We start from the raw sequence: 26,902 nt of genomic DNA, 5'->3' as shown, positions 1-26,902 counted from the left end.
ATTTTAAAAAATCTTATATCAGAGAAGAATTTCACCAGGTGTGTTATGTTATAAGAATATAGTAATATTTTGTTCAATCAACAGGTAAATATTGAAACATACAAATTATAAGAACACACACACATCTGAAACTCGCACATTGCTTGTTTGCAATAAAGGTTTGGTTATAGATCTTTTCGATTCTAATTCGTTGTCATCTCCGTCAACCTCAATAGTATGCTCAATGAGAAGTCGTTTATACCCTACATGTACGAACTATCATTTTAATGACTGTTTTCATAGATAATAGTCAGCATTAAGACATTTATACAAAGTAGAGGATTTAATCGTTTCAGAGCGTGGGGTTTGTTTCATGGAACGACGTAAGGTTTTTGGCCTGGTGGCTAAGTAAATCAGATGGAGGACTTTGTAAAGTCGACAATGCGATATTGGTCTAAAGGAAAAGCATTCTAGAGAAAAATATGAAACGCAGCTTGGTTGTCTAGAATGTATAACAGTCTCAGTTTCGGCTAAAATAATTATTAAAAGGGGTCCTTTGGGATTTCTTCGATAACTGTAGTGAACTAAGAAAAATAAAGAATAAATATGATCTCACAAAAGACGATTTTTATTTAACTGTTGCTACGTTGCGCTTAATTAAAAACTTTCCTTTGGTCATGTACACGTTTTGAAGCCAATTTTTTTACATGTATTGCTATGGTTCCTTGATAGATCATGCCGTGATCGCAAATAATATTATTTACATGACTAAAATCGGGATCACGCCTTTGTCAATTGCTGTATCTTCATTGTCTGTCGTTTCATGAAGAATGTTTACCATGCTGTTAGTGATCACCAAGACTTCGATTGCCAACCCGAACATGAACAAAGCCCATATGTGATAAAGGGATAAACAAATATCAATTCTACAATACTGATATTGAAGCAGGAATAAGAACGTGAAGTACAATTGATTAATATAGACGTCAACGTTTTTTTCTTTTTTTGATCGCTTGGTTCTGGCTCTGTAAAACAGTTCTGTTGATAGTAAAAAATCGGACGTACATTTGCGGTTAACAAAGAACTGAAAAAATCAATTATTTCCGCCGGCCTTTAACTTTGTTAATAATCACATTTGGACAACTTTTAAAGAAGTTGATAATAATTGTAATAAATGTATATGCTTCGATGGGCAAGGTCTAATGTCGCCGATTTTTAGTATATTATTTATCATGTGACTGTATTGTGAAATCGAAACATCAAAATTATAGACTGACTAATCTCATATGCAATCTTGAATTTAAAACCTGTTGCTATTACTATCAAGCAACTGCTATAAACGTATGCACGTGGTTCGATAATAACCCGCCAATCATAACCAAAAACAAACTCTCGAGGGTTATGCACAGGAAATACAGGACTTTGCTTTTTATTATCATCGATTTTTTAAAAGGAACTACAGCCATAAGCAAACGTACCATGGTCAATGATTTAAATAGAAAAAAATGCAGTGAACATCTGTCTTCACGCTGGAATCACATGTAGACACTATCATGATTTTGGACATTTTTGTAGTCATGTTAATGGTCTTACCATTGCCACATGCTCTCACGGCAAATGGGTCTACTTTGGACATGTGCCGCCCTAGTACCGGGAGTGGTTCTACGCCAATCAGAGTGACTCCTGAATATGAAGTCCCGGTTTATCTGGCAGAATATCCCGCCGTTTCCAACCTCAACTGTCTCGCGTACTGCCCATCTTACAATAACTGCCAGTCCACGTACTTTGATGGACGCGCCAAGAAATGTTACATTCTTGATATTCAGCAAGAGACGACTGGGTATGAGACGAGCAGCGTGGTGGAGAGTGGAGGGGTGGTGACCAATCTGCAGGCGCAGGCGGTGAGTGGTATTTTGGGTTTAGCAGCTAAAAATAATGCAATCTTCATCGTTTCGTTGCTATTTTGTATCTTATATGATATATTCTTCTAAATAAACGGACTGGTTCGGGTATCAGACCATAAATGCTTTATGTCTGTGAAACTGTTGAGGATTTTGACCCAGTTTAGGACTTAAAAGGTTTATTTTTATTCATCCCATTTCATTTTATTAATTATTTTAATATCTTAAAGGGACATTTGTTTCAAAGGAAACGACTATCATCATGCGTTTTTGTTTTTAAGACATTGACAAATAGATTGAGGAATCTCGTCTCTTTTCAATTAAATTTTTTCCTGTCAAAGCAAAAGTTACGTTTTAAAAACATATTTACAACTAATCGGAGTGTGTCTAAAATCAGTACGCTGCGAACGACGGCCCCACACCACACCTGGATACCGAGTGATTTTAGAAATTGAAAACAAAAAATAATGAAAGAGTGATTGACACTCAATTGTTGTCCAGATTAATAAGAAAATTAAATAATTGGATGGTGAAATTTAAAAAATGAAACATGCATTTATGTACAGTAGCTGTGTTTTCTGCGATTAACGGACTAAACAATGCACTTAAATTTCTGAACTTATTAACAGATATCTATTGTGAAAAGAACTTCATAATGAACAAACTGTTAAATCCAAATTATTCGTAATTGCCCTTAAACTGAATTAAAAATCAAATACACTCCAAATTTGCTAAGAAGTTTTCATTTCATTTGATACCATTGCAGCCAACCAAGCATTATGACATTTCATACAAATTCACAACTATTGAGTGTTTTTTATTCTAATTACGTCCTTTTTTAATGGAAACACCTAATCATAATAAAGTGCCAATCGCTGCTAAGTGATAAATTCAAATTTCATGGATAATCAACATTTAAAATTAATCGTTTTGTACTGGTAGAATTGAACATAAAAATAAACAACCAAGTACACCATAAATTTGATAATCTTGAAATCGAATTGCCTTCCTGTGCGTGCATCTGAACACAATCCTATATTTCCTGTTTGTTACAGGTAAACGCACTCGTGGAGTCAACCTACAGCGAGTGTGCCAACTCTCCTTGTTCAGAGGCGGGCCGATGTCGGGCCACGTGTGACACCAGGGAGGTCTACTGTGTAGGTAGGTGAATGGCTTGCTGCAGTACTTCCGCTTTATTAAGAACCGCCTCGCGCCAGTGTCATACTAGAGATAACCAAATGCTTAGGCTAGATGAGGACATTCGTGTGAACATGGCAAACTTTTCTACTGTGCTAGGTTGGTGGACAGAACCAGAGCGTCTCAGTCTGTTCTGTTAACGTTGCTGTAAGAATATTGTCAGAATATAATTACTTTCTTTAGAAAGATCAAAATATGGTGCTTTCTTTTTGTTCGAGCCAAATAAATATTTAGATGGACAAGAAAGAGTCGTTTTTTGGCCTCGATCAAACACGATGGAGCAAAAGCGGATGCAGAAAACAATCATTCTGTTATTCAAAAGTGAGCTTTGATATGATCGATACATGCCCAGACGCAACATATCAAAGGAATAGATCCTGCATTGTGTCTCCAAAACTTGCTTTTATAGCGTATTTCGCATACATTGCACAAGAAATACAGGCCTTTGCTTTTTCTTATCATCGATTTTTAAAAGGAACTACAGCCATAAGCAAACGTACCATGGTCAATGATTTAAATAGAAAAAAAATGCAGTGAACATCTGTCTTCATGCTGGAATCACTTGGGGGAATACATGTAGACACTATAGATTTTGGACTTTTTTTGTAGTCCTGTTAATGGTCTTACCATTGGCATAGTATTTTTTTACCCGTTTTAAACATGCGCTTTATCAGCTCTTTATTGTGTTAACTGTTAATAATGTTACTGAAACCTCTGAAACCAAAAACTTCGAAGCACTTTTGAACTATAGGAACGGCATTATCCGCATTTTGCCCCGTTTATGTTAAGAAAAACCTGACACCAAAATATCTGACATCTTTTATTTAATAGTTGTTGGCTGTTTTATGTCTCTCTATCCTCTCTGACCAATATATAATAATAATTTAGGCAGGGGTACGGAGTGTGAGTGCTTTGACATCGATATTTTTAATTCTTTTGATGGTGATAGTTAAAATTGAAACCGAAGAAATATTCTTATGCAAGTGACCCCATACAGAAAGGCTGTTGATTAAACGAGTAAATTGGAAACAAGAGAAGCGGGTTTACCTGTTAAAATGACTGCATTTAGCGACAGTTCCCGCGGAGATGGGTCCAGCTACGTAGAATTAAACTTAAAATAAGGTTATCTCATAAAGATAAGTTCACGTGGCTCCTAAAAAAACATTTGGTCTATAACATATAATAAAATGACCATAAAGACGATCAAACTTTAATTTAATGTTAAGGACTAATTTTGTTTCATTTCCAGGCGACCTGTCGGACTGTGAAGAGACGCCTTTTTCTAACATATACGAGTGGACCACGACGACCTCCAAGAGTGTCGGCACTGAAACTGTGTTTGTACGTTCGCCTTTAAGTCTTTACTCACATTGCCCACTCCCTTGACAGTGTTTGTTTTTCTTGCGGTTGAATAGGGGAAAGTACCATCAGGCCGGCGGATTGCAGTGTATATCATGACATATTAAAAAGCTACATGAGAGGGTTTAATTTTGATGTTCGATGGTTACTACATGCCAAAGAGTATGAATAACACGAAAAAGTGTATAGAGGAAGGGTAAATTAAGAAGTAAGATAAGCATTTTAAAAGTATATCACATCTGATACTTGCGCAAAATAATATATCACACATATGAGATGCATAACCTTAAACTAGGGTCGAAAGAAAAAAAAACTACAAAATATAGTTTAAGACAGGTTAATGCTACAAGCCTAATACATGTATATGTAACCCTGCTCCTAACCAACACACCAAAACAAATCATAATTTGATTTTTGATTTTGTATCATGAGGAACACCCACACTGTTTCAATGACAAAGATATGCTAATTGAGGTATATGTTGACATATTAAGAATGCCTTAAAGGCACCAAATCGTTATAATAAACAAAAGCTAAGAGTACCTATAAAATCACTTGGTGACAACAACTGTCTGTTTTATTAATTATCTTATCATACATGTATAAAATAACACACTAATGTTTATTCCCTCATGATATGAATATTTAATCTATTCGATGATATGTATTGCAGACTATTTCTTACACCAAAAAGAAAGGAGTCGAAACAGGTCTGTACCTAAAATGGAGTGGGACCACGAGATCAGCGGTAAACACGGCGCATGGGTGCACGTACTGGGTCTTCATGATTGACGGATCAGAATGTGCTGATCCTGGACGCATCCGGTTCACAGAGTTTAATCACGAGTCTAGAAACCACTTGAAACACACGGAGTGTAAGTTCTTTATTTCTGTAAGTGTTTAGTAGCATAAGTATGTGTAAAAAAATGGATAGCTTGTTTCCAATTAAAACATGTTATTTAACTTCATGTTTGACGACAGCAAATGTGTCTGTACTTGTTGCTATATTTTCTGGATTTCGTTTTCTATTATTTGAATACTCATGTCATTTTTTAAACACAAATAAGCATATCGTAGCAATTAAAAAAAATCTAAAAGCCATAACAGAAATTCCAAAACAAAGTTATTTATGGTAACGTAAAGGTACATGCATATTCATGGACATTACATGTAGTACTCTAAGAGTATGCGCTGTGCATCAGTGAATTGAGGACATATTTCAACGGCATTAAATTTCTTCTGTTATTAATTTCACCAATCTTTATTTTTCTCTTAGTTTTCGGTATCTGTAATAACATAGCAGCCGGAGTGAGATCAATTTCTCTAGCAACTGTTAGATGTAGCGCAGATCGAAGTAACTATGTTGGATGGAGAGCTAGAAGCAGGATAACCGTGGCCGAAGTAGAATACGGCGTTGGCTCTGGTAAGAAGACAACGGATTTTTATTGAAATAAAAAAAAAAATGTGAGAATCGCTGTTGTGGAATTTTAAGCCTATGTGATGATGACTTAATCTTTTCTCCCTAAGTCCATGACCTACTGCCTCATTAATATTCATCACAAGTGCTAAGAAATACAAAAGAGAAACAAAAGGTGCCTAGAACACCTTTTGTTTCAGTGTTCGGATAGCGGCTCACCACTACATAATTTACCATAATCTCCACCGTTTAGTAAAGGAGATATATACCATGATTATACCTGTAGACTAAAGTTTCCGACAGACCCGGACAACGGGAGGAGGACGTTGATCAATGCTATTCAAAAGGGCTTAAATGTTGCGCATCTGCCGACACTAAAGTTCCCTTTCGCATTAGGTTAACGAGTTCTTTGATTTCATTGTTATCAAGAACCAGAGAGAGAGAGCAAACTCAAAGAGAAACTCGTTGTTAAAAGTCATATAGTCACCGTTTCTATTCTAGGCTGAATACTGCAAACTTCTCATTTATGTTTTAGGTGCCTGCGCCTCGCTGTCTACATTTAACATTCAATATCTGAACAAGTACTACTACGCTTACACAGGAAGTGCAAATGCCTATATTGTGAGTATTAATAATAATAATGTTAAGTCTTACAACTAAAAGTTGGATTTTACAGGTAAGTTTTAAAAAAGTGATAAAAGCAACTAAAACACATTATTACAGTAAAACATGAATTCACTGATAAAAATATATAATCTGAACTGCTTCTTTTAAGTAGTTCCATAAAAGAATTCAATTAATATTAAAATATTAAATTAATCAGTTTCTTCAAAATAATTCGATCAATAACACAAAATAATGCAATTATTAAAATATTCTATTAATCAGTTTCATTGTTCATTAAAATTCCTTAGGGTCCATGGGATAAAAGCCTTTGCATATCTAACAGTTCTAACCTTTGGGATATAGTAGTTCTAAGAGTGTTTCAGAGAATGCCAATGTTCTTTAACTTTTCGTAATAATTGGTTAAATCTGTGCTTTTCCATACACATGCTTGTAAACATTTTAAGGCATTCGTCGTTGCCACTGATTTGCAAGGGAACAGAGTTGGTTTTTTTTTTAATGCTTCGGTGGACGAATTGTTTGGATACATGCAGTTGAATTTTGATTATGGTACGAAATACTTCACTTACAATGTACGTTAGTGTTGGTTTAAACCTTGGGCACAGCAATTAACCATACATGATTGGGAGTGACAACAAGGAGGGCCTTAACAAAAATGACTAAAAATAGCCCCACATTTTGCTTTTTCTCTTCCACCAATACAGGTAGTGGTGTAATTAGTTGTGCAACTATCTTCTAGAGCGAGACATTCCGGAAGAGGGCCAGTGATACAGCACTTGTCATTCATTATTCTGGAAATTTGTATGTGTCCGGAAGCCCCGCCTGTTCGCGATGGTACTTTAAGTTTAATGGAGCAGAATGCCAAAATCCAGGCACTGTCGATATGGTCTTCTACGTGCAAGGAGATAGCATGTTTCACAGGGGATATGCATGTAGGTTTTTTAGGAGAGAGAGAGAGAGAGAGAGAGAGAGAGAGAGACTAACATTAAGTTAAAAAAGAAAGCATATGTTTGTATAACACTAGAAGTCTATATAGTATCAGGTTTGATTATAATTACTTAACACATCACATGCAATGATAAAATTTTCAATGTTTTATCGGAGAATATTGAACGAGTTTGGAGAATGGCTTTTTCATAACGAGACTAACATTGATTCAAAACTACAATCATCTATGTATAGCCTGTGCAATGATTTTCATCCTCAGTACACGGACTATGTGAAGGACTTGCGGCAGGGACGGTTACGGTTTCCCTTCACGTTGGAGCCTGTTACGATAGCTATAATGCAGGCCATCCCCATACCGGTTGGAATCAAGAGAATATACTGATCATGGAGGAGTCGCGTCTTGGCAATGATATAAGTGCTGGTGAGTGTTCATTTATATTTGCACAGGCCCTCTTCACATCGAAAGTTATATCTCAGCGATATAGCTGTGTTTTGAAAGGTTCTACAGTCTAACTGCGTCACGAGAGGGGTGGACTTTACTTCCCAGCACAGATTACTTTTCTCTTTTGATGATTTCGGGGGACACTTTTACGCACTGTGAGAGCATGGAAGAACGTACTTCCAAAGTAAAGCCTCCGACACACTTATTCGGAATCAGCAGTAATCAGGCAGAATGAACCGGAGTGAAGAATTTTCAAGATTCGCACCAAATTCGGGAAGAAAAAACAAGTGACCTAAATTCTTGTAAGATTACTGTTGGAATACTCAGTATGCGCTTCGAACCCGCCTGGGATGATTCGTGCACATTTTGGGTGTATTAGCCCTCAAATGCAGTTCGAATGTAGTTGAACACACATTCGAGGGAGAACCGAAATGGCAAAACACTTCAAATCCTGCCAGAATTAGCCAGAATGCAACTCGAATGCATCTCGATCCTATTTCAGCCAGCAATCGAACTACAGCGCATTCTGAGTATTCCAACGGCATTCTTACAAGGATTTAGATCAATTTGAAATTTCTTCCCGAATTTAGTACCAATTTTGAAATTTAGTCATTCCGCCTGGTTCTGCTTGATTCCTGCTGATTCCGAATAAGTGTGACGGGGGTTTTAGCTGTGTCTATAAGGTACAGCAATCGATGTATAAATCCTGTACGCAAACTACCACGACTGAAAAGCACAACCACGATATATAAAGCACCATCAGGTATGACGTGTCACATGTGCTGGTCAGTAATAAAGCACAAATTACACACAATTTTGCTTCTTCTCATCCTATCTTGAATCTTTCCAGTTCTCACCCCAAGTGGTCACGCATATCGTCTCCCAGTGGTGAACAGACAGCACGGGTGGTGGCTCAGCCTTAACAACGGGAACAATAATGCACTCATCAAGGTGAGCTAAATGTACACGGGCGTTTTGGGTTATTCAATGAACTGGCGTATTGTGACGTCATTGTGACGTAAGTTTTTGCTTGTTGATTATGATGGTGTGCACTCAGTTGGGATTTTTCCATATTTTTCTTCAGGCTTTCGTGTACAACAAAATATATTCGGACAGTGGCATTAATGTTATCTGGAGTTTCAACTGTCGTATCCTTGGAAACCCAAATTGTGGGCGCTGGTACGTGACCTTTAACGGAACTGAGTGTAATAATCCGGGCAGTATTGAGAGAGTTATGTACGAGTTAGGACCTTCAGAGGCCCACTGGCATCAGCCTTGTGTAGGTAAGTGTGTTTTGTAATGGTTTCCTCATTGTCTCGTAGAGACCTAGCTTACGCCAAGCATGTCCTTTTTTCTGTCATACACTCCCATGAACTCCGTAACACAGACCTAAAGTTTCTTTTCACTGTGGAATTGTCTGACTTATTAAACCCTACATTTCGAGAGAGACATTTTCTCATAGGTTAAATGTTCGTTTTACATCATTTCATTGGTCGATCCAGTGAAATATCACCTTTCCCATTCTTAATCGAAAGTTTGGGGTTTTTCTTTCAGTGGATGGAATCTGCCACGACATTCCAAGCGGACCAACAAGTGTTGAGTTGAGAACAGCGCCTTGTGCTGGTTATTCAGGCCATGGAATGTACACAGGGTGGCAATCCAGCACTAACGTCATTGTCGAAGAAGTGTTTGTAGGCGTTTGAATACCATTTTGGAAAATTCTCAAGTTCTGAATCTAACTTTCTGATTGATGAATGGTATAAGCTGTTTATAAAATGCGGCATCGTGCTATGTGTACTTATTAAAGCACACACCACCGATGCATTCGGACGCATTTATAATTTAATTAAGATAACGTATGTATTCATTCTTTATATTTTCCCTGTGATTGAATATTATTGGATGTGGAGTATTGGTCCTTTAGGTCTATGTTTAAAATGGGTATTTTATAATTTTTGTCCAAAATACGTTTGAATCATATGGTATAATAGACTGGTTCCAGGGAGTATGGTATACAAACTCGGATAAGGTTTTTGGTCAGTGGTTTCTGCATCCTTCATCCCCATTATATACATATCTGGCGGGTAACAATCCTGTATCCTTGGGCATTTATTAGCGATAAAAAAAAGATGGCCGCCAATGCTATAGGAAAGGGTTATATATGTATGGGCAACAACAACTTCAAGGGAAATATAGTGTCTATATAATCATCCTAGCAACCTGACTATAAATCACTGTTGAACCAGCGAGATAACCTCAAAAACAGCCATTTTAGAGCTTTTCGCTGGAATTTGATTTATTACACTTGCACATAAAAAGTGTACATGCAAGCAAAAGGTTATCCACACTGTTTAATTTACTGGGGAAATTTATTTTTGTAACAGTCTGGTTATAGAAACCCCGTATCAACAAAGAGTTTTCTATCTGCTTCAGCAATGAAAGTCACTCTGCTCCTTATCCTGGAAAACAATCTGAATTGTATATGCTTAGTTCGGAAACCATCTGGGACGGTTCCTGTTAGGGCAACGAATAATCATTATAAGTAAGACTGAGCTATCAAGAATTTTAAAATAAAGTGACATTAAAATATTGCAGATATTGCAATCTAAATGCTCCACATTTGGTGTTCTCTTGGGAGTTTTTGTAAATTCATTCTTACCGTATTTGGCACATTGTTATTCTGAATGTTTCTGAGTTTGTATAGATGTGATGAACTGTATATTTAAACAACATTCCATAAGAAACAAGTGGTTTATCCTCCAGTACCTTTGTTTCAAACCTTTATGTTTACGTATTTTGATGTAGGTACATAGCAAGTTTACGAAGTCATGGGGGGAATTGTAAATATACTGTTATTCAAACTTGTGTCTCCATTTTTCCTTGTAGACTGTATATGTATTATATGGGCTTACAACTTAATGTTTGCTTTAAGGTTGATTATTTGAGACAAGTGTATTTCAGTGTATGCAGTGTGCACGTTTTACGATATGCTGACTGAAATTATATTTTTTCCAATCAACTCTTGAATAAATCAATCAATAGGCGTACTCTTAATATACGTGTGGGTGACTTATTAAATAATGTTTAATATAAAAGGTAAATGTGTTTAATTAAAAGAAAACAAGTAATCATTTTCAAAAATCGGTAATTCTACGTGTCGTTTAGCTTATGCACCAGTGGCATTTACTATTTACCGCCTAACGATGTCAGATGCATTGTTCTGATTGATTTTTTCTAAATCATTGCGATAATTGACGCCAATGTGATTGGAATTAGGGAACAACTACTGCACTGGACTACCTACACCGAAATATATCGATTTTGAGTGCAATCATGGGACAACTACTACATTCAATTACCTTTAGCCGAAAGATACAAATTTTGCATCTACTGTTATCTGTATAATCTGTTCTGGGGCACACTCTTACCTAACCTGCTCTACCTGATATTTACCTATTCTTTTTCTTCAGAGGTCGGTTTTAGCAAGAAGGATCTTTGGGACAGCTATAAAACCTTTATACATATAGCTATAGTTATAAATCATTCTTACTATTAGTGACAATACATGTAGTGCATCTCCTTAAATGGCCCTCGACCCACAAAGATACGCACACGCACACCCCCAAACCAAGATCGCCCCCCCCCCCCTTACATAACTCTGTTAATGGGATACAGCCTGTACATGTAATTACTCACTCAATTCTCTGTGGGAACGGCGCTCTACAAAGATAAGACTTCCCCAATCAAAATTTGGGTAAATATTTATTCCGTATCCAAGGTTTATGAACAGGTAATACTTTAGTTTGAGTTTACTAAAACCGGAGAGAGCTCACGGACAAAATAAGGACGCCAAAGGTAAAGTGCTATTGACAGGCTTCTAACATCATCTTTTTTTAATCACGTGTCATATTAAGCAGAATACACAATATCTATGGTACAGGGCTTATTATAGCCAAACTTAATTTAATCGTGTTCAAATTAAACATGTAAACACGTAAGCAGTGGCTCATCTTATTTGTCACGCTGGATTCGTAAAGACAAAATGTGTTGATGTATTAGCAAAAGAAATTTAACAATACTCTATATTTTTGTCGTAATCGTCAGTTCGTTACTCAGAAAAACCTTCAAAATCTTGAAAACCTAAATTTTCAGCAACATGTCTGTTGCAAGCCAGCAGAGAGAGAGGATGATTCGTAGGGGAAACGAATCACATATTTTGCCGGAAAGAGTCCGCTCTCTAATCTGGGTTTTGAAGTTTGCACTTCAATTAGTTTGCCATCTTTACTATCGCTGATTAATGCAAGTATTTCCATAATAAAATCCAGAGTAAAGGTTTGCCCCAAACCACGAGTAATTATATTGTGAAGGTTATACGACTCTCTAATTCAATTCCCCGTAAGTTAGGCAAGATAAATAACGAACACCAGTTTCAAGTTCTTCGTCAGAAAGCATTGTTAATGTACTCAAAGCTGAAATACGGATGCAAGATTCGCTGCCATTCAAATTTTAAATTGGGGCAACTGAACGTAAGATTACCATCTACGAAACTATCGTCTGCCTTTTTCCGTTTTCCTCTTTCTCCGTTACATGAATGCATGCGACTTTAAGACGTTTTTAGCTTTGGAATGAAATGTCTAAAAACGGAGAAATCAGGGAAGAAAGGGGTTTATTTTTTATTTTTTATTTTGTATATTTTCTTTTCGTTGTCTGATGTTTCTTTCGATGTGACATACAAAAAAGGCAAACAGTCTCAGATCACCTCCAGAAAACAAGAAGGCAACGGCTGTTTGAAGGGCAACACTGCTTTTGGGCGTGGTTGTTTTACTATCACAATAAGATAAACACAGAATAAGTGGGACACATTCAACCTTGTCACATAAAGTTATCAATAGCTATAAGAAAAGGGTGCAGTTATAATAATAATAATAATAATAGTTGTTGTTGTTGTTGTTGTTGTTGACACTTCACACAGTTTTGTACATAATTTCTAACTAAATATCTTTTTACAGTACGGGGCACTACTTATACTTAAAGTAGGAGGACTGCTGCTTGCAGACTTTGTCCTATAGCAACACCCTAACTCTTCTTTTGTTCACGTCAACTGATTTATCATACCTTATCAAGAGTCATTAATCTACACATTCTTAATGGGAAGTTGTTATCGGTCTCTTGTGAGGTTTAATGGGTCCAATACCATACTAGTGGTACTTCGTAGTGGTGTGCAAACACGATTTTATATGTTGTAGTAACGTGGATTTCTCACTGGCACGACAACTTATACTCAGTTTGAGAAGGCAGCTGTGGGTCGCGTGGTGACGCGCCTTAGATTGGTGCCTGTTGTAAATTATACCTATTATATCATTGAATGAAAAACTTGAGAGGCCCCAGTGAATTCCATTTAAGTCAAGGAAGTTAAACCTCATCACAAAAGCATATTTCTTCTCGGTGGGGTATTTTACGACACCGTGGTACTATTTACGAAAAAAATATTATTTTTTGGTAGTTACAGAACGTAAGCTTTTAGAGAAATCTAAATACATTAAATACACAGTGCTGGAGATTAACACGCCTCCGCTTGTTTAAAACGTACTCATACAATCACCAGTTTTTCTGTCTTAAACGACTCCATCCTGTTTGAATAGGTTAAGTGCGATCTATTAGTGTCCCATTTATTTGTTCTTTACCTATTTATTGTACCACCAGCGTTAGCGCTGGCGGTACACATGGTTTTAGTCCCGTCCGGTCCGTTCCGCCGGCTCCGCCGGCTCCTGCGGCTCCGCCGGCTCCGCCGGCTCCGCCGGCTCCGCCGCCATGTTACCGTTACCGCTTCTCCTCCTAGACGGTAAGGGCCCCCATACCCATCTCTTGGATTTAGGTCACCTATAATCTCAACTCGTTCCACGTAAAATTTGGGCCTTGTTGGTATTGGGGTCTAGGTGTGGCACTCATTGCAATGCACCCTTGTCCAAAAATGGCAAAATTAAATGCTAATTATCTACCCTACGGAAGGAATTATGGGAAAAATTTCTACAGACGGCTTTCCAAAAGTCATATGTGTAGATTTCAAATATGCCCTTGGATTTGACCTTTGACCTTTATTTCAAGGTCAAACGGGCAAAAATTTTCAAAAAAATGAATTTTTTTACGAAAAAAAATTTATTTGCGCTGTTTTTCAGACACCACACAGACTTAACCAATAATATTATTGGAAGATGTTACCCTTCAGGTCATCTTTCATATCCGTAAATTTGGGGTCAATCGGTGCATTTTCACGGGAGTAGCGGCCATAAGATACCGAAACTGAAAACTGTCTCTAATTCAGGAACCGTTAATGCTAGAGACCCATTCTTTTTTGCATTTTGTAGAGCATGTAAAGCCCAACACTGGAGGTGGTCTCCGTTTTTTTGTATTCCATACGGTTTTCGAGTTACGCTGTATCAAAAAGTACATATTGGTGGTGAAAGCAAAATGTGCAGTACGGTAATGGATAATAAATTTTGAACTCTGGAAAAATAAAACATAAGGCTTGGCAAAGCAGACAACTTGTGGTCAAAAATGACATTATTTCATCAAATTTGAACTTCTGGAACTTCAGAGCACCTCCCATTTCAAGAATTTTTACCAAAATGACCTTTTCTTTATTTTAATTAATTTTTTCTGTAGGAAATTTATGGCACATTAAGGTAACTCCGAAATTATAACATTTAGTCCCTTATATCTCCAAAACTGGCAGAGATAGGTCCATAGTTACTATTGAAGTTGAATAGGAAGTCATATACTGGCAATCTTACTGTGACCTTGAAATTGACCTTTGACCTACTTTTCACCATAAATTGAACTTTGCAAATTTTGCTTCCCTTTTATCTCCAAAACTGGCAGAGATAGGTCCATAGTTACTATTGAAGTTGAATAGGAAGTCATATACTGGCAATCTAAATGTGACCTTAAAATTGACCTTTGACCTACTTTTCACCATGAACTGAACTTTGCAAATTTTGCCTCCCTTTTATCTCCAAAACTGGCAGAGATAGGTCCATAGTTTCTATTGAACTTGAATATGAAGTCATATACTGGCAATCTAAATGTGACCTTGAAATTGACCTTTGACCTACTTTTCACCATGAACTGAACTTTGGAAATTTTGCTTCCCTTTTATCTCCAAAACTAGCAGAGATAGGTCCATAGTAACTATTGAAGTTGAATAGGAAGTCATATACTGGCAATCTAAATGTGACCTTAAAATTGACCTTTGACCTTCTTTTCACCATGAACTGAACTCTGCTAATTTCTTTCTCTTTTAACTCCAAACCTGGCAGAGATAGGTCCATAGTTACTGTTGAAGTTGAATAGGAAGTCATATACTGGCAATCTAAATGTGACCTTGAAATTGACCTTTGACCTACTTTTTATCATGAATTGAACTTTGCAAATTTTGGTTCCCTTTTATCCCCAAAACTGGCAGAGATAAATCCATAGTTACTATTGAACTTGAATAGGAAGTCATATACTGGCAATCTTACTGTGACCTTGAAATTGACCTTTGACCTTCTTTTCATCATGAACTGAACTTTGCAAATTTTGCTTCCCTTTTATCTCCAAAGTAACGCTGTATCAAAAAGTACATTTTGGTGGTTAAAGCAAAATGTGCAGTACGGTAATGGATAATAAATTTTGAACTCCGGAAAAATAAAACATAAGGCTTGGCAAAGCAGGCAACTTGTGGTCGAAAATGACATTATTTCATCAAATTTGAACATCTGGAACTTCAGAGCACCTCCCATTTCAAGAATTTTTACCAAAATGACCTTTTCTTTATTTTAATTAATTTTTTCCGTAGGAAATTTATGGCACATTATGGTAACTCCAAAATTATAACATTTAGTCCCTTATATCTCCAAAACTGGCAGAGATAAGTCCATAGTTACTATTGAAGTTGAATAGGAAGTCATGTAATGGCAATCTTACTGTGACCTTGAAATTGACCTTTGACCTACTTTTCACCATGAACTGAACTTTGCAAATTTTGCTTCCCTTTTATCTCCAAAACTGGCAGAGATAGGTTCATAGTTACTATTGAAGTTGAATAGGAAGTCATATACTGGCAATCTAAATGTGACCTTAAAATTGACCTTTGACCTACTTTTCACCATGAACTGAACTTTGCAAATTTTGGTTCCCTTTTATCTCCAAAACTGGCAGAGATAGGTCCATAGTTACTATTGAAGTTGAATAGGAAGTCATGTACTGGCAATCTAAATGTGACCTTGAAATTGACCTTTGACCTACCTTTCACCATGAACTGAACTTTGGAAATTTTGCTTCCCTTTTATCTCCAAAACTGGCAGAGATAGGTCCATAGTTACTTTTGAACTTGAATAGGAAGTCATATACTGGCAATCTAAATGTGACCTTGAAATTGACCTTTGACCTACTTTTTATCATGAATTGAACTTTGCAAATTTTGGTTCCCTTTTATTTCCAAAACTAGCGAGATAGGTCCATAGTTACTATTGAAGTTGAATAGGAAGTCATATACTGGCAATTTACTGTGACCTTGAAATTGACCTTTGACCTACCTTACGATGAACTTAACTTTGATTGTACCATTTTAAGTTATATATATTTTTTGCGTATTTTGAAAATTCTTGTTGATTGCATTTTTATAGCTTGTCAAGCATAAGACTGGTGGCTGTGTCCCTTATTTTGTGTATGTGGGGGTCTATACGAATGCGCTTGCTCCAGCTGGTGGTACAATATTCGGAGGCGGTATCGCCTCTCTGATCCTCTAGTTTTAATCTATGTCTATTCCTTTGTGTAGCTTTCTCTTTGTTTTAACTTTATTGCCATATGCGTATGCGTGAGTATGGCATCTTACTTTGGCTAAACAATGGCCTAAAACACAACATAACCCTACATGTACCAGATATCTCGGCGACACACTGGAAGACTGTCAGAAAATAACGGTATCTCTGGATCCGCCCCTGACACAAGTTATCATACACAGTACATTGATAATTTTCCATATGTTCCAGCATGGCCGCCCCAGTAGTCACGATACAGCCAGGAGGTTCCATCCAGATCCCTCAGAACGTCCGGCCATGGTCTTCAGGACTTTGCGGATGCTTTGAGGACTGCGGCAGCTGTGAGTATTTGCACGGTTGTTGCTTTCTGTTTATTTATTTATTTATTTATTTATTTATTTATTTATTTATTTATTTATTGAGAGTGGCCATGGGTAAACAGAACCCGGTGTTTTATGGTACTGACGGTTACCCTCCTCTTGTCATAGGGTCCACGATTGAACTATAGGAGTCATGGTAGGGCTTGATGACTTTCTTTCTTTCTTGCTTTTTTTTTGGGGGGGGGGGGGGTAGGAGGGGGTGGAAAAATAGGCAACCAGTGTTTTTCTATTGCTCCGTGATGCAATGCCTCACCCGGATATGAGGATATGATCAAAGGCAGGATCCACCAAACAAAAAACGTTTTATAACGTAACCATAACGTTACCATGACGTTACCCTGAGACTATTAAAAGATTAGGCGGTTTTTCTTTCATGTACGTCCGCCATTTTTAGGTCACCGGCTTTGTAAAGCCTGGCTTAATTCGTTGAGAAAGACAAAGAAAAAGTTTTTTTTCGAAATTAGACTAGGGCTCTTTCCATAAGATCGTCCCTTCCAATGCCAGTGCCAATCCGGTAGGATTCTAACTCTTTGGACAGTATGTATCAAAGTTATCTACTCTTGTACACAATTGTAAACTGTTCTGAACACTAAAGCATGTTTGATGAAGGGATTATCATCTGGGCTCGGACGTGTAGTACTCTTGTGAGTTAAGCCAGTGTTTCTTCAAACGGTCCCAAAACGGCTGCACTAGCGATAAGAACCCTGTTTGCATTTTTCTAGAGCACAGGGAGCTATAATAGGGAAAGAACAAAAAGCTACATGTCTCTAAAATGGCACCAAAACAATTACAAGTTTCACACAGTTGCCCACTTGAACTAAAACAGTGGGACGGTTCGAGATCAAGGACTTTTATTATTTTACTCTGGTCTGTATTTTACTAGTACTAACGACTGTATATTTGTAGCCTATATTAAGTTGTCCAAGGGTGCCAAGGTGTCCAGCGAGGTCACTTTGTTTTGAGACCCCATTGGAGCCTGGATAAAAAAAGCTTCACAGGAAACACAATTTCTTGGTTTATGTGTTGGAGTCAGAGGAGAGACTACGAGGCTCTGAGCTAAAATTAATCAGATGGGATTAGGAAAGAGTCGGCTCAATCTTGATCCACCTAACTTGCATGTAAACACGTTCACTGTAAACACATACAAACCCACGCACTGAAAATCCGACATTGAATCGTATTCTCTGTTGTGAATTAACAATTTTCGCACCAAAAATCAAGGTTGTCATTTTTCCCTCATCAGGTATTTGCGCCATGTTCTGCCTGCCGTGCATGCTGTGTCAACTGGCCTCAAGGCTGAACGAGACTTGCTGCGTGCCTTACTGCTATGGGCAGATGGGCGTGGCAGCCATGCGAGTCAAGCTGAGAACCATGTATGGGATACAGGTGGGTGGTCGTTTGAAATCTAGAATACTTCAACTGACTTCAGACTCAGGGGCGGATTTAGGCCGTCTTCTGGGTCTTCCGGAAGACGGTCAGATTTTTAAGTTTACATTGACGGGTATCTTATATTTTCTGTCGGAAGACGGTCAAAAATTGAGGACAAATTAACAAAGATAATTTGGAAGACTGTTAGAAAATATCTCTGGATCCGCCCTTGCTTCTGACGATGGAGGTACGGAATTAGACGAGTTTAGCTAACGGTGCCCTCTTGTTTATTGCCAGGATGAGGACAATTACAGTAAAATCATGTTTTCTTTACTTTGAGTATGGGTTATAGTCCTAGTGGTAGGGTTAAGAATTTAATTGGATATTTCAATATAGAATTTTTCTCAAAGGCGGGGATGCATTTGAACATCTTTACAAATAATTGTCTGACTGTTTAAAATAATTCTATGACATTTTATCATGATATGGCTATGTGCATGAGAAAATGTTAATCTTTACAGTCACATTTATTTCGCCACTACAGTTCTTATTTGGCGAAATTATTGCTCTCAATTCCAGGGTTCCATTTGTGGTGACATCTGCGCCACCTGTTGGTGTGGACCTTGCGTGGCTTGCCAAATGTCACGTGAGCTGGATGCAATGGGCTTGTAAGCAGACGACAGCCAATGAAAACAGATTCAGCGAAACACCATCATTAAAATTTCAAACATTCCGACCAGTATCACATTTGTTGATACCTAACGACATTCCAGAAATATAACTGCAGCAGTGATTATGATAACGCTTACTGTGCTATTGATTTGATATGAACATTATATGATTTAATTTTTTTACCTGTATTTCCTCAAGAATTACTTAGATTTCTTAAAAACTGTTAGGACTAGAAATGATATATATTTTCAGTGAATTTCTATTTTCTATCTTCAAATGATTCAATACACAATTTAATTTTTACTGCTGTTTTTCATAGTATCATTTATTTATATGTTCAAACACGTCCGCATAGCCTGCGTCTAATTATTTACACCTACAGGTACCAGGGTGGTGAGTAAACCAACTGACACGTAACCGGCCTTGCTTTAGTACGTGCACATCAAATGCGGTTTACCATTCGATATCAAAACAAGACTCTTTTTTAGTCACCTGACGCCTTTCTATCAGTGGCACTTGTCTATATTTTGACAAAAGCGACAGAGCTGAGTCTAGACAATGCCTAGCAACGGGAACGTTTATATTGTTACGCGCATTTTTTTCTATTAGGTTTCAATATGGTTCTTTAAAATAATCGTGGACCCAAGCCAACCGAAGTTTGGAAGAGAGATAAACAGGGGCTATTTACTGATAGTATATTTGATTAAATTTGAGCAAGGCTTCAAGATTTTAATTGGTGAATTTGATCACATTTCCATTTGATGACTTAAAATGAGTGCTAATATCCGAGATGAAGACCAAGTCTTATATACATGTATATGTACAGCTACAAAGCAAAAGTAAAATGTATATGAGTATTCGGTTGGAAACATGATTTGAGGTTTGTTCAAATACGCATACAGAATATAGGTCGACTTTGTGAAAGGGCGAATGCGTTTTCAGCATAAGGGATAATAAGTAACATATTGTTATGTCACCAGAACTCATGACGCATGATAAGGGCTGTGTTTGTATCTATATCAGTTGGGCGGTATAGTAGGCCCTACTAGTATCTAGGAGGTGTTGATATGGACGTACTGAAATATTACTAAAGCCCCACAGGAAACATGAAAAAAATGCGTATGATATAAGAAACTGTAGCCGAGATTTCCAATAGGAATAAAAGCTAAAAAGTTTTCGATACAAAAATTATGCATGATACAGATTTGAATAGTTTTCACTTTAAATCACCAGGAGTTTTTAAAATTATATAATTAGGCAGACGTTACACAAAATGTGTGTGTCGCTGACGGGGCCTCAGAGATCAGCTTTTTGTGAAGTGATCGGAATCCCAATATATGAGGCTTACCTCGAACAGGAACGGCGAAATATGAGACCCGCAAAAACAGGTTTTGTTTTGGCTTGACGAAAGAGTAACCCTGATCAGTACGTGATTTCAGGAAAGTAGTTCATGTATTGTTCAAGCTGGGAGTTGTTTAGCCCGAGATGAGATAAGAAATTCGAATTGTGACGGTTGCGACAAAACGCACTCATGGAACTCTGTAGCATCACTAACGCACATCACTATCAAATGTGTCTTTACAACACTTTCTGTTTTACCGAACACTTTGATATAAGTTGGACATTTTGATCGTGACCGAGTTTGTATTAAGCATCGTCGTCCAAGTTCTACCGGGCTGTCCGAACTGGCCCCGGTTTTACAAAAAACATTTCGAGCCAGTATACTGGGAAAAATGTATCATTAATGTCAGGTCATAGGCAAACCTTTGAATGAACTTTTTATTTTAATCATATTTTTTTTTTAATTTGCCGAACTGTCCTATCATCAAAGAAACACACATTATCTAAAATGATTAGCATACTCGTGGTATCCTTCAGACGGGAAAAATGATTTATTCCCGCCTCCTCCCCACGTGCGCAATATCATGTGCACAAGCAAACGCACACACGATTTACATTTTCCCCAGCGTGTCACTTTAGGTGATAAGGATGCTCCGGCATATTAACCTTAAAAAAATAGAACCTAAAGTGCATCCCATGTAATGTTGCACAAAGAAGATAAGAAAACTGAATCTGAAGTCAAAGACAAATATTTATCTTCCCAACGAAGAAACAGGATGTAGGGAAGCAGTGTGTAGTCAACGGAAAGGAAGCACAGTCGGACCAACAAAGAAACAGGTGGTTTTTCATACATTTTCATCGTCTTCGTGTGTGTATTGTTTGTAAGACTTTGCTCTTACATAAGTAACAGTTTTTTTATAAGTAAGGAGAACTTTGGTCTATTTTTGTCAATGTACGTTGCGTTTTCCAGAGTGTTGGCACTACATACTTTATATGACTGAATGGTTTTATAAAGCATCGAAATTCGTTGTTATTCCGGCTGAAATCAGTGCAGAGCTCATCTTCGACTGACTAAAGTACGAAATCTTTAACTCAGCTTAAATACAATATTCATAGCAAGTGATTTATATGAGAAATATTTCAAGTTAGGTTTTATTTAACACTTATTTTTTCCAGCATGGAAGCCCCCGCGACCGTAGTAATGATTCAGCGAGAAGAACCTGTCCAGATCCCTCAGAATGTCCGGCCATGGTCTTCAGGACTCTGCGGATGCTTCGAGGACTGCGGTAGCTGTGAGTATTGGTTTATAGCTAGTGTTAAGTTGAAAAGGGTATTTAATTCAAGACCGAATAAGTAATGACTAACTGAAATATTACAACTGTTGATTAAAAAAGAAAATTTGGCTATTTTTGATTTTTCAAAGTCCAGTATCTTCAATTATAAGAAGGAATAAATATAATAATTAGCGCCACTGAGTGACAGTTCTGAATATATAAATATCAGGATGATGACCAGAATTAAAGGATACGCTCAAATAATCCGATCATTTATGAAAAAATGCAATCGATTTATGTATTGAAAATTCATTTAATATCTTAATCATTCTTATTAATATGCATCTTACTCTCCTCATCTTTTTAAGCTGTGAAGTTTATTGAACATTTTGTGCATTTTAGACTCTAAACAAATATATATTTTCACACACTTATGGATTAAACACAAGGAGGGCCACGGAAGCGTGGAAAGAATTCACATCCTCTATTGACCCCTCCCACTAAAGATCCCCTCGCGGCGACATAGACAACCTGCGAGAAAACGAGTATTTAGTTCATTTTTCAACACTGTGATGAATATAATTGGTTGTAATGTTAATTTCAGTCACTCTTTTACATTTGTCTTAGGTATCTGGGCGACGTTTTGTATAATGAGTTTGTTATGCACTCTTGCTGCTCGTTTACGCGAGACTTGCTGCATACCGTATTTCTATGGTCAGATGGGCGTGGCAATGCTGAGGCTCAAACTGAGGACCATGTATGGAATCCAGGTACGCCTTCGTCTCATTCGGAAAGCCTCGGGTGATACCGCGTCTTTTCCGGTAAAGCTACGGAATTATCCGATGCTTGCCGATTGGTGTTCTCCCGCTTAATAGTCAAGTAAAGCTGGCACAGGCATAAATCGCAGGAGACTACTTCCCAATGTTTAGTGGTATTTGAGTATGTACAGCTGTGTATCTGTGTGATAGTAATGGGTTTTGAGGAATTATTATTTTTATTTGAGAGAGAAAGAGAAAGGGGGGCAGAGGAAAACTTTATTATTTCTACGTTTTCTCCATAAGCATTCTTTAAATCGCTGCGCCTTAAATGTTTTGTGGGACATACTATGCTGATTGCGAATGCAAACAAAAAAGGAAGGTCCCTTTTGCTGAAAAGTCCATCTTGTACATTGATATAAGATAGTATAACGACGGAATTTCTCTGTAAAATAAAAGTTTGTAAATATTTTTCAGGGGTCCATCTGCGGCGATATCTGCGCCACCACTTGGTGCCTACCATGTGTCGCCTGCCAAATGTCACGTGAGCTGGACACAGTGGGTGTGTAGAGCAGACGACATCAACGAATCGCTCCATTCAGTTTCAAGTATAAATGGTGAACTCCTGAGTTGAATTTATCACAAACAAAAAAATGTCAGAATATGACGAAATATGAATGAAAAGTAGAGTTTCTCTCCTCCTGTATTTTGTAATTGCATAACCACGCTATGCTTCCTGACAGTGGCATATATATTAACATTTGAACGGAGGGGTTTTTTAGATAAACTGATATATATTTCCCAGCTGGATCTCCTGAGCTATCTAGAACACAGAGATACCAGTCGGACAAGTTTCTGTGATACCGTATCAAAGTAAACTCACTGTAATCTTTTACCGTTGGCAACACAGTCATAACACAGCCAAGATAAGAGTCGCTCTCTTTTCCGCTGGTGTGATTTTGATCCCATTCCTATATATAGACATGGTCTTTGAATAGTGAGGTAAATATGATTGATTAAACGACTAATACAAAGTTAATTTTTTAGTAAAAACATGACATTTGCCATGACCCAATTGCCTTCGTTTCCCTTCGAGGAAGCCATAATTCTCTCTCTCCCTCTCTCTCTCTGTTTATACCATCATCAAACCATGTAAAGCAACAAGAAGTACATACCTTGAATTAAAAAGTTTCTTCCATAAAAGCAGTATTTATTGCGTAACTAGGTCTTAGAGAGCCGTCTGAGAACTACAGGTTTAGCACGGAGGTTGAGTCACGACGTTTAGGACTTCACATGGTCTTCCATCGCGTCAGTAAGATCCTCAGTTTCAGCATAGACACTGAACATTACTAATAATATACCTCCAACAAACGTGATCTCTGTTGCTGGAAACAGCATGGGTATGGTCGAGATAGAGATACATTTTGAGACTGCCAAGGCACAGGTGTCAGGGGAAGATCCAGGATTATTTGTGGGGGGGGGGGGGGTGCGGATGCAAGGCCGCCCCCCCCCCCCCCCCCCCCCCCCCCTTGGCGTGGAGTGCGGGGCCCTACAGCACAGAAAAATTATTTTTTTTATGGCGAAAGGTGCCATTTGGCTCTATGATTCAGCTAGCCAAAATTCTAATTTCAAGAGGGCACAATTGGTGTGATTTTATTTTCAGGAATCGAAAGGGGTGGGGGTCAAGACCCCCCCTAACCCACCAAAAATCCGCCACTGGGTTTCATGGACATTTTAGAAGGTTTACATGATAAGATCACATTAAATTTGAAAAAGATAATTATTAAAATAAATAGATATAATGTCAAAAAATAGTGATTAAAATGAAGAATAAGACAGCTACTATGAAACTCACGGTAAAAGACGAACGCGACATGGGTCGTGTCAATCTCGCATCTATGCAGTTCAGTAAGTGGCGAAACAGACTCAACCATGTCATTTTCGGGTCTCAAAGCTCTGTAGTAAAAGACGAACGCAGCATAGGCCTTGTCAATTCCGCTGCTAATAATAACATACGGGCTTAATAACATACGAAATAGACACGGTGCATGTCGTTTTCGCATGTAAAGGGGCGTCCAAAAGACGCACGCGTAGGCTCCTATGGACCATGTTACATTTATTCCAAAGGTGAAGAAAGTTTATTTACCACATTTATGTATTTGGATGCGATAACCTAACCGACCCGGCTGGTATGGCAGGCCTTTTTTCCACGTATAAATGTACCGGTTCACTTTGACAACTCGATGTGAAAAAAGCCATCGTTAAATGAGAACGGATTTGGCTGCCCTGGTGATAGCAGAGCGGCTTCCCAGTGGCTACCATCTGATATCAGGCCCCCATTAAAATACTGCACAAAATCACAAACTTTCAACATTTTTATAAGACTGGGTTCTCACAGATTTAGATCGATCCATCTGGATCGACCTAATTCCCTTGGGTTCACGCTAAATTGCTGTCAGCTTCAGTTTATTACCCCCTTACAGCTTTTAGTAGGCGGGACAGGCATTTAAGCCGATTAAGCTGACAGCAATCCAGTGAGACTCCCCAGGGGGATAGATCGATCTAAATATCTGTGGGAATGGTCTCTAAGAGACTACTATAGCGCTCCCTGTGGTCAGATAGTACCCAGGGGTAATATACCCGGAGGTTCCCCCTCTATTACACCTTGGAGCGCACTCATACGCCATCAGGAGCGACAAACGGTGTGACTACTGCCTGAATTGAGATTGAACGTCCATTCCTTTTTTGCGTAGAGGAATGCTTGAAACTCTTCGACCGGCTCTGTCAGGGTGAAGTGGTGCTATTTGAACCCTATGGCCCCATGCCCATCTCCGTGTAGAGGGTCCTGCCTCAACAGTGTGCTAGGGACCTACTCATAAGGAGTGACACAGACGAATGTAACTCCACAATCATCCCTATGATAAAATACAGTCAAATGACGTAGACTTCCTCGTTTGACAGACTGGTTTTTATTCACAACAGACCCAAACAGAATCCTCATGGGCATTAATACCGTGTCGTTAACTATTTCTAATATGTACCTACACGCAAAATGGGCAAATGGCGATTTATATCTTAAACGGCCTGCTAAAGGAAGTAACTCCTCTGTGTCGGATTTTCTTAATTAAATTCTGCGCGCTACTTGTGTGCTAAAAGTGTCTAGGAAGTGGAACGCGCGTTTGGTTTTACGTTTAAGTACATTCCGTTCTGTCCATGCATCCATCACCTGTATACACATAGATTCATTGGTTGATAGATTCATTCATTCATCCATCCATCCATCGATTCATTCATCCATTCATTCATTCATTCATTTATTCATTCATTAATAAATGTCAACAAACATACATAAATGCAAGCTTGTGCTTTTTTAATCATTAATGAGACTGAAGATTAGGAGACACTACGCTAACCATAGCCTTCTGACGCTCAGTCCTCGGCAGTAAAAAAATATCCAAGGAAAAAAAACTGTTGTGCCGGGGATAGAATCTCCATGCATGAAGCGCAACAAAAACCTTTCTTTTGTGAGGGCGGAGGGATGACACAATCACAAACTGCCTACATGTAGTATTTTATGGCTTAAATCGTTAGCAAGTATTTTCCTCCTAGAAAAGAAAAGAAAGCAGGTGATTTCGGTAAGGATGAAAGTTAAGCCGTAGATGAGGTTTCTTAGTTTTAAACAGCAGCAGGAGTTGACTGCTCAGCGTGACTTCCCCCTACCGCTTATTATACACATACATGTATTGTAATAGTAACCTGACCCGGAAAAGGACAACAAGAAAATCATCGGACATTGCACAAGGTATCAGTCACAAACATAGAGAACAACAAAGCGAGTGTTCCAATGAACATAATGGAAATTAAAGTGGAGGTGAGGTCATTTAGTGGACCCCACACTTCCTCTTAAGACGGTCATGGAGGGAGACAGCATCTTGATTGTACTTAACAATTATACTTTAGAGGGATTCCAAAATTCATTGTTCTTAGAAGAGGTAGCCTTTTTGTGTATTTTATTTCAGAAGAATATGATCGCATATATAATGAAATAAAAATCTAATGTCAAAAATGTGTGCTAACCGCGTTGATACAAAGATATGTCAGAGTTTTGTTGAATTGTAGCAATAAAAATTAATTGGTTTCGCATTTCAATTTAAGATGTTTAGATCCACGTACATTTTAGAAATATAAATGCATAAGTGAAAAGTAAAGTCAGTGAAAAAAAAATTTCAAAAAATTGTCGTCTCTTTCAAAAATAAGGATCCCAGTTTCCTAAAACATACAGTGCTGTGACTTCTTTGGTGTATCTTTTATCTGACTAATATTTCTCCTTAAATTTGCAAAAAAAAAAAAAAAAATGCAAAGGACTTCTTGCATATTTTGCTAAATATCCCGCCCCTTTGCTGCATAGTTCAGTTATTTATTTTTTAAATTTTAATATGATAAC

At 37.8% G+C, this 26,902-nt stretch overlaps 3 protein-coding genes across 3 annotated transcripts; all 3 read left to right on the top strand.

Annotated features, from left to right (window-relative positions):
- Positions 1–32: 32 nt before the first annotated feature.
- Positions 33–10,914, top strand: LOC106151673 (uncharacterized). Its single transcript, XM_087017777.1, has 11 exons — positions 33–1,880; positions 2,936–3,041; positions 4,327–4,418; positions 5,110–5,311; positions 5,713–5,859; positions 6,389–6,474; positions 7,217–7,409; positions 7,685–7,846; positions 8,718–8,818; positions 8,952–9,150; positions 9,422–10,914. The coding sequence occupies exons 1-11, from the start codon at positions 1,533–1,535 to the stop codon at positions 9,568–9,570; spliced, it is 1,785 nt and encodes a 594-aa protein (XP_086873903.1). The 5' UTR covers positions 33–1,532; the 3' UTR covers positions 9,571–10,914.
- A 685-nt stretch (positions 10,915–11,599) lies between these two features.
- On the top strand, positions 11,600–23,661 carry LOC106151666 (placenta-specific gene 8 protein-like). The gene is made up of 7 exons (XM_013525028.2): positions 11,600–11,621; positions 16,900–17,009; positions 18,292–18,434; positions 18,996–21,266; positions 21,606–21,721; positions 22,331–22,473; positions 22,936–23,661. Exons 2-4 carry the CDS (start codon positions 16,901–16,903, stop codon positions 19,086–19,088), a joined length of 345 nt encoding a protein of 114 aa, XP_013380482.2. The 5' UTR covers positions 11,600–11,621; position 16,900; the 3' UTR covers positions 19,089–21,266; positions 21,606–21,721; positions 22,331–22,473; positions 22,936–23,661.
- On the top strand, positions 21,607–23,028 carry LOC106151667 (placenta-specific gene 8 protein-like). The gene is made up of 3 exons (XM_013525031.2): positions 21,607–21,721; positions 22,331–22,473; positions 22,936–23,028. Exons 1-3 carry the CDS (start codon positions 21,607–21,609, stop codon positions 23,026–23,028), a joined length of 351 nt encoding a protein of 116 aa, XP_013380485.2.
- Positions 23,662–26,902: the final 3,241 nt, after the last annotated feature.

The sequence above is a fragment of the Lingula anatina genome, chromosome 7 (assembly GCF_051362555.1).
Source record: "Lingula anatina isolate TDL-2025a chromosome 7, LinAna3.0, whole genome shotgun sequence".
In the NCBI taxonomy this organism is placed as follows: Eukaryota; Metazoa; Brachiopoda; class Lingulata; order Lingulida; family Lingulidae; genus Lingula; species Lingula anatina.
The sequence above is the reverse complement of the archived record's forward strand: the minus strand, read 5'-3'. Positions and strand labels throughout refer to the sequence as shown.